This window comes from Procambarus clarkii, chromosome 76 (genome assembly GCF_040958095.1).
Source record: "Procambarus clarkii isolate CNS0578487 chromosome 76, FALCON_Pclarkii_2.0, whole genome shotgun sequence".
NCBI lineage: Eukaryota > Metazoa > Arthropoda > Malacostraca > Decapoda > Cambaridae > Procambarus > Procambarus clarkii.
In genome coordinates, this window is record NC_091225.1 from 5,341,605 (window position 1) to 5,357,503 (window position 15,899).

General features: G+C 45.3%; 1 protein-coding gene across 1 annotated transcript in view; it reads right to left on the bottom strand.

The window, feature by feature from the left end:
- Positions 1-15,899, bottom strand: part of LOC123771522 (uncharacterized) — a 123,018-nt gene that overhangs the window by 40,884 nt on the left and 66,235 nt on the right. The window contains exons 2-3 of the mRNA XM_069313614.1: positions 2,516-2,763; positions 356-523 (exon numbers count right to left, since the gene is read on the bottom strand). Coding sequence (XP_069169715.1) covers positions 356-523; positions 2,516-2,757 — 410 coding nt within the window. The 5' untranslated portion in view covers positions 2,758-2,763. The remainder of the gene's footprint in view (positions 1-355; positions 524-2,515; positions 2,764-15,899) is intronic.

The window sequence follows — 15,899 nt, forward strand, 5'->3', positions numbered from 1 at the left end:
GGATTTGTTCATCAGGTAATACTCCTTCACTTAAACTCATTCTGTATAACACTAAAAGTGGATTACCTGGTACTTGTGAGACTAATCTCAGTAAACTGTACATAATACCGTCCTCTCCAGGAGCAGTTGATTTCCCCCTCTTTAGTGCATGATTTAATTCCCATTTAGTTACATCATTAACGTCCGACACGTCGATAGCTGTACATGCAAGATTGATGGTTCGCTGACTACTTGGGCGTGTGTCATTAAATTTGTTCTGTATGTTAATTTGGAATGAGTTGTAACAAGTTAGTGCCCATTGATCATGGAGAATGTTGGCTATGCAGTCTTTCGTTGGGTTCCTCAGGCTGCACACTTCGCATCTCTCCTGTCCGATGCAACGTGATTGATGGTGACACCTGAAGGACTTAATTCTTCCGGTGCTTCAGGTATTTCTAACACCTGAAGTAGCGCTTTGGTTCCAGGACGCAGCCATTCGTCCAAACAAAGACCCAAAAGTGATTCCATGCACTCGCCAAACCCCCTGTTTATTAAAGAAAAACGGTTTACACACGACTCACAACTGCTGACGTTCAAGTGCACTTCCGGAACAAGTACTTCACTGACAAATTTTGTTCGAACCACTAGGCTATCAATGTTTCACCCACGTACTACATATACAAATAATCACCAACAGAACCTTAACACCTAACCTATGCCTATATATATGTACAATATGCGTATATATTATAACATTAATTTATATTTAAGAAAATTGCCGTTTTGAATGAACAGCATGTAATAATTTATGAATGCATCTGTGGGGTCGATCACTGGAGGCAATGGACTTGAGTCGAAGACGGGTTGCGGGACATTTGGTTTCTGTCGGTATTTTCCACAATTTCCAAGATTGAAGGTTTCTGTTACATGACCCATGACGGTCACCAGAACCTGACGTGTCGCTTCATTGTCTACTTTTGAGCGGCATCGTTCAGCATTCAAGATTAGCTTGTGTTTTAGTATTGGATACAGTGGAATGTCGACTGGGTATCCCAACAGCACGACTTGTGTGCCTCTTTCTCAAGTGTCCAGCCTTTCCAAGCATATTGGTTTCCCTTTGCTGGACTTGTGACTGTTACTTGGTAATGTGCAGTGTGTTGGTCTCGTGGTGTCATTTTAATTTCTCCTCTCAGGTTGATTGTGATGGAAAGTTTAAGTTCTAGTTGCTCTTTTCTATTGTCGTTACGACTCCATATGCTATAGGAAAGTCGTCTATCTGCATTATCTTTCAGTTTTGAAGACGTGCAGAGTCTAACAAAGCGTGTGTGACTGGTACTGCCCGCTCCTGTCTCATAATGTTGTCCTGTGGCTGGGATGAGGACAGAGAAGCATTGTTTGATACTGGCTGGTGTGTAAATGGTGCTGTCTTCTCTAGGCCCATTATGTCTGGTGCCTTGCTGGTAAAAGCACTTGGTGTAGCCTCGATAGCATTTTTCTTCAGGGCCTACTGAACCTCGGTCCACTGCCCCTCCTTGTCTAAAAGGTGCCTCTCTTGCCTCTTTCTCTTTGACTTCCCCATGACGTCTCCGCGTAGTGTGGACCTATTCACTGCCCTACCTAATGAATGAGACACTATTTGATAGAACGAAAAATTCCTTCCCCTCAAACGGAGGTCATAAAATGATTCCCTGTGGTGGAATCAGTGATACCTAATACCTAGAAGAGTGGTTTGGTCTACCTTTCCCTGTCAGGCTCAGTACATCTTTCAACATGTCCCCATGTGGCACTGCCCGCAGGGTATCGCCTTACCTTTCAGAGTAGGAATCTAAGTGACCTGGTCAGTGACACGGTCCTCACAAAAAAAAAAAAATAATAATACTCGGACATTGGGAGATGGGCGACGAGTGCGGTACGACAGTTTGAGTTGTATGTGTACTGGGTTGCACAGAATACCAGTTAGCTGGACAGCAGCTAATCAACAACTTTGGTTGTCCATTATTTGCAGACGAAATCGGTATTGTTTTCTTTCAAATACAATATTCTCTGCATCTTGGAGTATTGATGTGTTTACAAAACCCACGAAGATTTGAGCTTATGGTTGCTCTGAATCTAAAGTATTCCAGAGAACAAAACCGTGTGTAACCTGCTAGCAATGGCACCGGTAGTGAGTGTCAGGTTCTCTAATGAACATGCAGAGGCTGCGGCTGATGAAGCTTTCATGAACAGGAGTTCGGTAACCACCAGCCGTCAATAAATAAGATCCACATTTAATTAAAGACGATGATAAAGGTGTTGTTCCCATAGTTTTGAGAGCGATATTAGCCAGATTTACATTTTCGTACAAAAACTGGTTCTATAGACAAATTCTACATTGGCAGCAAGAATAATATTATATATACAGATTTTTACCAAATTCTCTCAGAGTGCTACCATCTATTACCATAATTTCAAACTTAGAAATACGGTGCAGTGTGATACAATATTAAAATACTGAAGAAAAACATGATTTAAAAACTTACTGTTCAATATGATTCACCTGATTATGCTTGAAGAGAAGTGAGAGTGACGTGAAGTGGTTATGAGAACCAGGTGACAGCCGGTGAGATGACGCTCCACCACCTGGCCCACCATCACGCCCACCTGGCCCACCATCACGCCCACCTGACCCACCATCACGCCCACTTGGTCATCGGTACCACCTACTTCTTGACTGACTAGGGGCACAGCGTTCACCAAAACGGCAGCCATTACTTTTATATAATTCCTCAGTACAACCATCCTGGCCTGAATTATAGAGATATAATAAATATTTCAGTTATATACACGTTAATACACAAACATAAACCCCAAAGACACAACCTGGGTATTGGTGCACGCACACGCGCACGCACACGAGTACGCGCGCGCGCGCACACACACACACACACACACACACACACGGTTGACGGTTGAGAGGGGGGACCAAAGAGCCAGAGCTCAACCCCCGCAAACACAACTAGGTGAGTACACACACACACATACACACACACACACACACACACACACACACACACACACACACACACACACACACACACACCACTACTGGAGGTGGCGACTAGAAACTTCTTAACCCAGCATGTCAGTGAACCCACAAGGATGAGAGGAAACGACGAACCAGCGAGACTCGACCTGGTTTTCACCCTGAACGACTCTGACATAAGAGAAATCAGTTTTGAGGACCCAGTAGGAATGAGCGACCACAGTGTATTGGTGTTTGAGTACCTGATTGAAGAAGGGTTATTGAACTCGAGAAGGGATACCGAAACCAAAAGGTTAGCATACCGAAAGGGAAACTATGAGGAGATAAGAAAATGCCTAGCAGATATAGCATGGGAAACAGAGCTCAGGGAAAAGACGGCCCAAGATATGATGGAATACATCACGCAAAAATGCAAGGATGCAGCAAACAAGTTTGTCCCAGTCCAAAAGGAAAACAGTGAAATGAAGATGAGAAACCCATGGTTTAATCAGAGATGTAGGCTAGCTAAGCAGCAAAGTAAAAGGGCATGGAGAAACTATAGGAATAACAGGACACTGGAGAGCAGAGAAAGATACCAGAATGCCAGGAATGAATATGTTAGGATGAGAAGAGAGGCAGAAAGACAATACGAAAATGACATCGCAAGCAAGGCAAAGACTCAGCCTAAATTGCTGCATAGCCACATCAGGAGAAAAACAACAGTAAAGGAACAGGTTATGAAATTAAGGTTAGGGGCAGAAGGATTCACCACAAACGACAAGGAAGTGTGTGAGGAACTGAATAAGAAATTCCAGGAGGTCTTCACCTTGGAGCAAGGAGAAATCCCAGAGATAAGAGAGGGAATAGCTAACCAGGAACCACTGGAAGAGTTTGAGATTACCAGCGGGGAAGTAAGGAAGTGTTTACTAGAATTGGATGTGACAAAGGCTATAGGTCCAGATGGAATCTCCCCTTGGATACTAAAGGAAGGAGCAGAAGAACTGTGCCTCCCGCTTTCCATGGTGTATAACAAATCACTGGCAACAGGGGAAATGCCAGAAATTTGGAAAGCAGCTAACGTAGTCCCGATATACAAGAAAGGGGATAGACAGGAGGCACTGAATTACAGACCAGTGTCCCTAACCTGCATACCATGCAAGTTGATGGAGAAGATTGTGTGAAGAAAGCTAGTGGAACATCTGGAGCGAAAGAACTTTGTAACACAGCATCAACATGGATTCAGGGATGGCAGGTCCTGCCTCACAGGGTTACTTGAATTCTACGACCAGGCAACAAAAATAAGGCAAGAAAGAGAAGGGTGGGCAGACTGCATATTTTTGGATTGTCAGAAAGCCTTTGACACAGTGCCACACAAGAGGCTAGTGAAAAAACTGGAGATGCAGGCTGGAGTGAAAGGGAAGGTACTCCGTTGGATACAGGAGTACCTAAGTAACAGGAGACAACGAGTCAGTGTGAGGGGTGAGGTCTCAGATTGGCGAGACGTTACGAGTGGAGTACCGCAGGGGTCAGTCCTAGGACCTATACTGTTTCTGATATATGGAAATGATCTTCCAGAGGGTATAGAATCGTTTCTCTCAATGTTTGCCGATGATGCAAAAATTATGAGGAGGATTGAAACTGAGGACGATAGTAGGAGGCTACAAGATGACCTAGACAGACTGAGTGAATGGTCCAACAAATGGCTGTTGAAGTTCAACCCGAGTAAATGCAAAGTAATGAAACTAGGTGGTGGAAATAGGAGGCCAAACACAGGATACAGAATAGGAGATGAAGTACTTAATGAAACGAACAGAGAGAAAGATCTAGGAGTTGATATCACACCAAACCTGTCTCCTGAAGCCCACATAAAAAGAATAACGTCTGCGGCATATGCGAGGCTGGCTAACATCAGAACAGCGTTCAGGAACCTGTGTAAGGAATCATTCAGAATCTTGTACACCACATATGTAAGACCAATCCTGGAGTATGCGGCCCCAGCATGGAGCCCGTACCTTGTCAAGCACAAGACGAAGCTGGAAAAAGTCCAAAGGTATGCCACTAGACTAGTCCCAGAACTAAGAGGCATGAGTTACGAGGAAAGGCTGCGGGAAATGCACCTTACGACACTGGAAGACAGACGAGTAAGGGGAGACATGATCACAACCTACAAAATCCTCAGAGGAATCGACCGGGTAAACAAGGATAAACTATTCAACACTGGTGGGACGCGAACAAGGGGACACAGGTGGAAACTGAGTACTCACATGAGCCACAGAGACGTTAGAAGGAACTTTTTTAGTGTCAGAGTAGTTAACGGATGGAATGCATTAGGCAGTGATGTGGTGGAGGCTGACTCCATACACAGTTTTAAATGTAGATATGATAGAGCCCAGTAGGCTCAGGAATCTGTACACCAGTTGATTGACAGTTGAGAGGCGGGACCAAAGAGCCAAAGCTCAACCCCCGCAAGCACAAATAGGTGAGTACAAATAGGTGAGTACACACACACACACACACACACACACACACATGAGCCACAGAGACATTAAAAATAACTTTTTCAGTATCTGAATAGTTAACAAATGGAATGCATTAGGCAATGATGGGGTGGAGGCAAACTCCATACAAAGTTTCAAATGTAGATATGATAGATCCCAATAGACATAGGAATCTGACCATCAGCTGACTGACAGTTGAGAGACGAGACCATAGAGCCAAAGCTCAACCTTTCAAGCACAATTAGGTGAGCACATCCACACTCACAAGAGAGTAGACCTCACCAGAAGAAAGGGATGAGGGCTGGGAAGCCTCATTTTTTTCACTCTCTCTCTGTCCTTTGGCTGCTAACCCAATCCCTGGGTTCCATTCCAGGACGAGGAAGACGCAAATGGACAGAGTTTCTTTCACTTAATATGTTTGTTCGCAATTGTAGTAGATAGGAACCTGGTAGTTTGACAGCCGATGCCGATTGTATCCCGGGAATGGTGTGTGTACTCACCTAGTTGCACTTCCCTAGTTGAACCCACCTAGTTGAACTAACCTAGTTGTGTTTGCTTGGGTTGAGCTCTGGCTCTTTGGTCCCGCCTTTCAACTTTCAGTCAACTGGTGTACAGATTCCTGAACCTACTGGGCACAATCATATCTACATTTGAAACTGTGTAAGGAGTCAGCCTCCATCACATCACTGCCTAATGTATTCAATCTCTTAATGTCGCTGACATTGAAAAGGTTCTTTATAAGGTCCTTGTGGCTCATTTGGGTACTCAGTTTCCACCTGTGTCCCCTTGTTCCTGTACCACCCGTGTTAAATAGTTTATCCTTCTCTACCCTGTCAATTCTTCTGAGAATTTTGTGGGTAGTGATCATGTCTTCCCTTTACTCTTCTGTCTTCCAGTGTCGTAAGATGCATTTCAGGCAGCCTTTCTTCGTAACTCATGCCTCTTACTTCTGGGACTAGCCAAGTGGCATACCTCTGAACTTTTTCATGTTTCGTCTTGTGCTTGACTAGGTACGGGCTCCACGATGCGGCTGCATTCTTCAGGATTGATCTTACATATGTGGTATACAAGGTTCTGAAGGATTTTTTGCACAAATTCCTGAAGGCAGTTCTGATGGTAGGCAGTCTTTCATACGCCGCATATGTAATTCTTTTATGTGGGCTTCATAAGATATGTTTAGTGTGATATCAACTTCCAGATTTCTCTCTGTCCGTTTCATGAAGTACTTCATCTCCCCATTCTGTATCCTGTGTCTGGCCTCCCTTTTCCACCGCCTAGTTTCATTAACTTACATTTACTTGGGTTGAACTTTAGTAGCTTTTTGTTGGACCATTCATTCAGTTTGTCTCGGTCATCTTGTACCCTCATTCCATCTTCCTCCATCTTAATCCTCCTCATAATTTTAGCATCATCAGCAAACAATGAGAGGAACGATTTTTTACCCTCTGGGAGATCATTTACATATATCAGAAACAGTATAGGTCGAAGGACTGAATCGTGCGGTAATCGACTGGTGACGCATCGCCAATCTGAGGCCTCACCCCTCACAGTGATTTGCTGTCTTCTGTTACTTAGATACTCCCTCATCCAATGAAGTACCTTCCCATTCACTTAAGCCTGCATCTCCAGCTATTGCAATAGTCTCTGGTGTGGTACTGTGTAAAAGGCTTTTTGGCAAATCCAAAAATATGCAGTTTGCCCACCCCTCTGCTTCTTGCCTGACTTTTGTTCCCTGGTCGTGTGTTGCCTGATGTGCGTGTGTGTGTGTACTCACCTATTTGTGCTTGCGGGGGTTGTGCTTTGGCTCTTTGGTCCCGCCTCTCAACTGTCAATCAACTGTTGTACAGATTCCTGAGCCTACTGGGCTCTAATCATATCTACATTTGAAACTGTGTATGGCGTCAGCCTCCACCACATCACAGCCTAATGCATTCCATCCGTTAACTACTCTGACACTGAAAAAGTTCCTTCTAACGTCCCTGTGGCTCATGTGAGTACTCAGTTTCCACCTGTATCCCCTTGTTCGCGTACCACCAGTGTTGAATAGTTTATCCTTGTTTACCCGGTCGATTCCCCTGAGAATCTTGTGGGTTGTGATCATGTCTCCTCTTACTCCTCTGTCTTCCAGTGTCGTAAGGTGCATTTCCCGCAGCCTTTCCTCATAACTCATGCCTCTTAATGCATTCCATTCCTAATGCATTCCATTTGTCTACTATTCTGACACTGAAAAAATTCTTTTTAACGTCTCTATGGCTCACTTGGGCACTCAATTTCCGCCTGTGTCCCCTAGTGCATGCCCCTCTTTTGTTAAATAGTCTGTCCTTATCTACCCTATCAATTCCTCTGAGAATCTTGTATGTGGTGATCATGTCCCCTCTAACTCTCCGGTCTTCCAGTGACGTGAGATTTAATTCCTGTAGTCTCTCCTCGTAGCTCATTCCCCTCAGTTCGGGTACTAGTCTGGTGGTAAACCTTTGAACCTTTTCCCGTTTAGTCCTATGCTTCACTAGATATCCACTCCATGCTGGAGGCGCATACTCCAGGATTGGTCTGACATATGTGGTATATAATGTTCTGAAAGATTCCTTACTCAGGTTTCTAAATGCCATTCTTATGTTAGCCAACCTAGCAGATCCCGCTGATGTTATCCTCTTGATATGAGCTTCAGGGAACAGGTCTGGTGTGATATCAACCCCAGGTCTTTCTCTCTCTCTGACACTTGAAGCATTTCATCTCCCAAATGATATCTTGTATCTGGTGTCCTGCTCCCTACACCTATCTTCATTACATTACATTTGCTTGGGTTAAACTCAAACAACCATTTGTTCGACCATTCCTTCAGCTTGTCTAAGTCTTCTTGAAGCCTCAAACAGTCCTCTTCTGTTTTAATCCTTCTCATAATTTTGGCATCGTCCGCAAACATTGAGAGAAATGAATCGATACCCTCCGGTAGATCATTTACATATATCAGAAACAAGATAGGACCGAGTACAGAGCCCTGTGGGACTCCACTGGTCACTTCACGCCAATCTGAGGTCTCACCCCTCACCGTAACTCTCTGCTTCCTATTGCTTAGGCACTCCCTTATCCACTGCAGCACCTTACCAGCTACACCTGCCTGTCTCTCTCCAGCTTATGTACCAGCCTCTTATGCGGTACTGTGTAAAAGGCTTTCCGACAATCCAAGAAAATACAGTCCGCCCAGCCCTCTCTTTCTTGTTTAATCTTTGTCACCTGATCGTAGAATTCTTTCAAGCCTGTCAGGCAAGATTTACCCTCCCTGAACCCATGTTTGCGATTTGTCACGAACTCTCTTCTCTCAGATTTGTTACCAGGTTTTTTCTGACGATCTTCTCCGTCACCTTGCATGGTATACAAGTCAAGGACACTGGCCTGTAGTTAAGTGCCTCTTGCCTGTCGCCCTTTTTGTATATTGGGACCACATTCGCCGTCTTCCATATTTCTGGTAGGTCTCCCGTCTCCAGTGACTTACTATACACTATGGAGAGTGGCAAGCAAAGTGCCTCTGCACACTCTTTCAGTATCCATGGTGAGATCCCGTCTGGACCAACAGCCTTTCTAACATCCAAATCCAGCAGGTGTCTCTTGACCTCCTCTCTCGTAATTTCGAACTCTTCCAAGGCCGCCTGGTTTACCTCCCTTTCTCCTAGCACAGTGACCTCACCTTGTTCTATTGTGAAGACCTCCTGGAACCTCTTGTTGAGTTCTTCACACACCTCATCGTCATTCTCTGTATACCTGTCCTCGCTTGTACTAAGTTTCAATACCTGTTCTTTCACTGTTGTTTTCCTTCTGATGTGACTGTGGAGTAGCTTTGGTTCGGTCTTGGCTTTGTTTGCTATCATTTTCAAAACTTTTCTCTGGTTCTCTTCTCACCCTGACGTACTCATTCCTGGTTCTCTGGTATCTCTCTTCTTTCTGGTGTTCTGTTATTCCGGAAGTTCCTCCACGCCTTTTTTGTTCAGTTTCTTCGCTTCCATACATGCCCTATTATTCCATGGATTCTTCTGTTACTTCTCGGATTTTTCCCTTTGGGCTGGGATGAACCTGTTGACTGCCTCCTGACACTTTTGGGTAACATAGTCCATCATACCCTGTACAGACTTATCTCTGAGGTCTGTGTCCCAAGGTATTTCACTTATGAAACTTCTCATCTCTTCATAATTCCCCTTTTGGAATGCCAGCCTTTTGATTCCTAGTTCTTTTTTGGGGGAGATAATTCCTAGCTCTACCAGGTACTCAAAGTTCAATACACTGTGGTCACTCATTCCCAATGGCGCTTCCATCTTAACTTCCCTTATATCCCACTCATTTAGGGTAAATATCAAATCAAGCATTGCTGGTTCATCTTCTCCTCTCATTCTTGTTGGTTCTTTGATGAGCTGGCTTAGAACGTTTCTTGTTGCCACGTCCAGCAGCTTAGCTCTCCGTGTTTCTGGTCCTCCATGCGGGTCTTTGTTCTCCCAATCTATCTTCCCATGGTTGAAGTCTTCATAATTAGTAGTCCAGATCCATTCCTGCTAGCAACAGAAGCTGCTCTTTCTATTATGTTAATGGTGGTCATGTTGTTTCTATCATATTCCTGTCTAGTTCTTCTGTCATTTGGTGGTGGAATATATATTACTACGACTATAATTGTTTTCCCTCCATTTGTTATGGTACCTGCTATGTAGTCACTGAAACCTTCACAGCCCTAAATAACCATCTCCTCAAAATCCCAGCGTTTTCTTACCAGCATAGCTACCCCACCCCCACCTCTTCCTTCCCTCTCTTACCTCATAACATAATAGTCCTGTGGGAACAATGCGTTTGTTATCGTTTTCGTTAGCTTTGTTTCTGTGAGGGCTATTATGTCTGGGTTTTCCTCTAGTACTCGTTCTCCAAGCTCATTTGCTTTAATTGTAATTCCAAATACAAATAAAGTATTTGTATTGAATACAAATATACACAAATTTATTTGTGTGTGTGTGTGTGTGTGTGTGTGTGTGTGTGTGTGTGTGTGTGTGTGTGTGTGTGTGTGTGTGTGTGTGTGTGTGTGTGTGTGTGTGTGTGTGTGTGTGTGTGTGTGTGTGTGTGTGTGTGTGTGTGTGTGTGTGTGTGTGTGTGTGTGCACGCGCACGTGTGCGTGTGTGTACTCACCTATTTGTGCCTGCAGGATCGAGAGTTCCTGCTTGTATCGCGTCTTTCTAGCCTTTAGTTGTTTAAAGGAATGACACCTGTCCTACTTCTCTATCATACCTAGTTTTATAACAGTGTTCAGTACTTTGTCAAAGGCATTTTGATGGTCCATGAATATGCAGTTTGCCCATGTTTCTTTGTCCTGCCTTATTCGTGTTACTTTATCATAGAATTCCAAAAGATAGTTAGGCATGATTTCCTTTCTTTGAACCAATGATGGTGTTTGTTTACATTCCTAATGTTCTCTAGGTGTGTAACCAGTCTTAACCTGATTATTCTTTCACGTACTTTACAGGAAGATGCTTGTCAATGATACTTGTCTGTAGTTAAGTGCATCTTCCTTATCTCTTTTTTTGAAAATTGGTACCACATTTGCCTTCTTCCAGCAACTGGGCAACTCTCCTTTCGTATGTGACTCATTATAGATCCTTGTTAGTGGCACGCTGAGGGCCTGCACACTTTCTCTTTTAGTATCAACGATGATACATTGTCTGGTCAAATTGCCGTAGTGCCATCCAGTTTTGTCAGCTCTTTCATTACATCTTCTGCTGTTACCTCTTTATCAGTTAGTCTCTCATCTTGGGTCATCTCTTCTAACAACAGGAGCTGCTCAGGCTCAATTGTGAACAATCCATGGAAACTGGCATTCAGTACCTCGCAGAATTCCTTTTTTTTCTTTCTTTTTTTAAACAAAGCAACTACAGCATACAATAACCATATAAAACAGTAAAGCACAGAATAACAAGGAACACAGAATGATAATAACACAGATAACAAGTAACACAGAGCAATATAACACAAAAGTGAAAAAGAACAATAAAATACATAGGAACATTAAAAAAAAACATTCTTAAAACAAAAAATCGCTGCAGAGCAATAAAACATAAATGTGAAAAGCTGCACTACCCTGACGGGATGTGCCAAAAGTGTCAGTGTTACGGACCCGAGCTCAACGTCCAAGCACGGAGCAGTGACGACCACGCCATCTGTGGGTCAGCTCCCGAAACCCCCTTCAAATGGACGCCGCCACCTAGTGAGGACGAGGTATACTGGCCACAAGGGCTAGTTTCCAGTCCTAATCAGCTCGTGACGTAGCCGCTGCTGACCTCTGGTGAGGTGGAGCTTAGACAGCAACGCCATCTATGGAGTGGATAGATGGGCGTTTGTGTCTAAGCCGGTAAGTGAAATGCCCTATAGTGTAAACCGGTACTGATGACGTGTCTGATTACAGAGTCGACCTGGGACTGCTGTAATGGAAGTTGGATCAGTCTACCCAAGGCAGTCGTCTCATCTCCAAGTGTTTGCTGCAGCAGCTGTGAGTCGCCCCCCGGATGAACACTGTGGTGTTAGCCTGCCTGTGAAGTGGCAGTTGAGGGATTGTCATACCCGGGACTGACTGGTGGAGACGCTTAACCACTGGGGTGTTGTGGCAAGGAGAGTGGAGTGGCCTAACCAGCGTCGCTGATTGGAACCTGCCAGCTACCAGCTGGACTTGTGGTTGATGGCCTCCACGACGGTGCCCCCAATGGAACTGTGATATGGCTGGCCTGTGGCCAGGGTAGACTCAAGAGGATCGAAGGATTCGTCGTGAGGCCACAAGAGCACCAAGAGCTTAGCATCGTGAGCACCGTGAATGTCCAGAGTCTTCAGAAGAAGACACCGTTGTACATTATAGTGTTTATACCGCCCCCCCGTGTAATCTTTTATATAGTATTTATGGTGATGGTGATAATTACAGTATTAAGTTTTTGCCTTTATTTCCCTTCCCCTTTTATTTTACTTGCGTTACGGATCACATCCCTTGAAAGCCACTATTAGCTTGGGGCCGGATACCCTACCTCTAACAACATCAGAGTAAGAACCCGGTTGCGACCCGAGAGGGCCGTAACAGTCAGTAACGACAAAAGTCTACAAAGAGCACAATTAAACCAAAGGTGAAAATAAACAAATAATACATAATGGTAAATACAACACTGCAAATACAACATAGCAAGTAGAAAATTATCGAATATATCAAGGGAATACAACAAAGCAGTATACAACACAGTACATAGAACATAGGAAAACAAACTCAGTAAACATAACATAGCAAAAAGTACATAATAAAGGGGCACAGTAAAAACTAAAATGTATATTATCAACATAGTAATGTATAGAACAATATAAATAGGACACAGAAAACAGAGCATCAAACGCATACAAAGAAACGCAATCGCAACACAGAACACACATACGACACACAACACCGGCGAACAAAATGACAAACAAAAACAACAGTCCTCAAAAACCAAATGAAGATACAGCAGAACAGGCCCACGCAGGAGCCAGAAATAAACAGCCATACCACACACCCACACAAACAAGAACACGCACCCGTGCACGCAGGCACCGGGCAACATCACACACACATACAAGAATAAGCACCAAGCAAACAAAGACAAAAAAAAAAAACACACGGACTACTCATACTTCTCCGGGTATTCCTGCTCTGTAAAACGGAAGAAGGAAGCCTCCCAAACCAACTGCTCGTCATCAGATACCGGACGGCCAAGAGCCGCATAAGGCCGTGACATTAAATTCGGTACCCCAGTGACAAAACCCCGCACACGTGGAACCCAAATGGAAGAAGAGTCAACTGGGACAGGACACACCAGGCCATCAAAGCAACACCTCATAGGACGAGACCCATCAAACACCTCCCTGGACGGAAAGAGACAGGGAAGGGCTTCTTCTTTGGGAACCGGTCACAGGGCTGCGCACGGGGAAGCACACCGGGAAACGCACAAGGCCCCACACCAGCTTGCACACCAGGTCCCACGTTCGACACCTCACAGAGCCCCACACAGGGGAACCGTCAGATGCGCCATGCCCCCTCACCACCAGGAACAGGAGCAGAGGCCCCCCCCCCCCAGCGCACATCTTTCCTCAACACCATCACAAGGTCATGGTCACCAGGGGTAACAGCCCACTGCGGGGAGCCACCAGCAGGAGGCGCAGGACCCAACACAGGAGGCAGCACAAGGCCTTCCACAGCATCGTCATCCACATCGTCGCATAGATCAGCCCATGCACGGGGAGGCAACCCATCCCTATCCTGACGAGAACGCTTAGGGACAGGCCGCTGATCGTCAGAGCTGTCACCCCCTACATGTGTCGCCCGAGAAGACCCTTCGGCCGGCTGCCCCATAACCGAGGTAGCACGACCACACAAAGTCAGCCTCAATTACACCGGGGATGAGGCTGCCACCCACCAAGGACACGGGAACCGGAGAACCACCAGGCGCGGCTGGCGGGAGAGAAGGGACCCGCACAGGCGAAGGAGCCCGCAACAACGATGACACGGCTAGAGGAGAAGAGGCCCGCACAGGCGAAGAATCCCGCAGAAGCATAGAGTATGACCTCAGGGGCGGGGCCGCACTCACCACCACCTCGTCACGAGCACCACCACACATTCCCACCGGCCCACCAGCCGATGAACCTGGGACCACCACCTGGCCTACAGGTGCCGGGGAAACCTCCCAATCCAATATCAGGCGACACATTCTGCACCACCAACGGAGGGAAATCCTCTTCTCTAAATAAATTAACGGGAACAGCCGGCACCCCAGTACAAGCGGCCGCCTGGTGCCCCTCAAGGCCACAACGAAAACATTGTCGAGGCTGTCCTGCGTAGAACGCCTGCATAGTGTAGCCCATCAAGGTTACCGTGGAGGGAACAGGAGACGAGCCGCAGGCCGAGAGTTCGGGTCCTACACGAGACCCCACGCCAGCTGCCAGAAGAGACGGAGTTCATCTGGATGGAAACTACAGTCCCAAAACGGCCAAAGCACCATCGAAGCAAGGCCTCAGTAAACTCAAACGGCACACCATGCAGGGCCACATACGTTAACGAGCAGCACCGGTCGGAGATAGTGATGGTACCAACATCCCCAGGGAGAGGAAGAGAGCGCCCATCGTAACGGGCCACGAAGTCCGTATAGACAGCAGTGGAGTTAAACTTCACAAGTGCCCGATGGTTGGTTAACAGTTGGAGCCCATACACAAAAGCAACAGCAACACGTAGCATATCCAACAGGACAATCTAAAGGGCCAGGTATGACACACGTCCAGAAATTTCCAAACCCACGGTCTCAGAGCAGCGAATAGGGGGGAAAGGGGGGTCTCCATGGCGCCGACGCAACAACAACACCCTCCCACACGGAACGCCTAGCAACGACTGGGGAGTGCTTGGCAAACTCGTCTAGATCCTCTCTCAGAATTCCTTGTCGCTTTCGGTATATGCCCCCTCTGTTTCCTTAGTCTTGTCACTTGGTCGTTCACTGACATTTTCCTTCTCATATGACTATGTAGCAATTTATGTTGCTTTTTCGTTTTCACTGCAATATCGTTTTCATAACTCTTTTTCCGATACTCTTCTAATATTAATGTATTCATTCCAAACTCTGTTAAATCTAATGCTAATGTCCCCTGTCCTTTGTCCTCTATACTTTCTCCACTACCTCCTGCTTCCCATTTTTGTTTCATAGCACTGTATTAAATCATGGGTTTTCATATTCCTTCAAACTTTTTTTCTTTTACTGTTGGTATAAAACTATCTTCGGTCTCCTTGCATTCAATGTCACTAAGTCCATCATTCACTGACACTTTCCCTCTTATATGGCTATGTAGAAGTTTCGGTGGGCTCTTTGCACTGGAGGCAATATCATTTTCATAGTTTCTGTCTGCCAATCTTCTTATGTTTATATAGTCTTTCCTGGCCCTGTTGCATCTATTCTGGTTTACCCCTATCTTTTGCCTTGTGTATTACTGTTGGGGGTGAGACATCAGATTGGCATGAAGTCACAAGCGGAGTTCCACAATGTTCTGTACTCGGACCTATTCTGTTTCTGATATACGTAAATGATCTTCTAGAGGGTACAGACTCATTCCTCTAAAAGTTTGCTGATGTTGCTAAAATTATGAGAAGGATTAAGACAGAGTAACACAGCATGAGGCTTCAAAAAGACCTGGAAAAACTAGAGGAATGATCTAACAAATGGTTATTAGAGTTTAACTCAAGCAAATGTAATGTAATGAAGATAGGTGTAGGGATCAGGAGGTCATATACAAGTTATTATTTGGGAGATGAAATTCTTCTATAATCAAAGAGAGAGTAAGACATCGGAGTTGATATCACTCCAGACCTGTCCTCGGAAGCCCATGTCAAGCAAATAACATCAGCA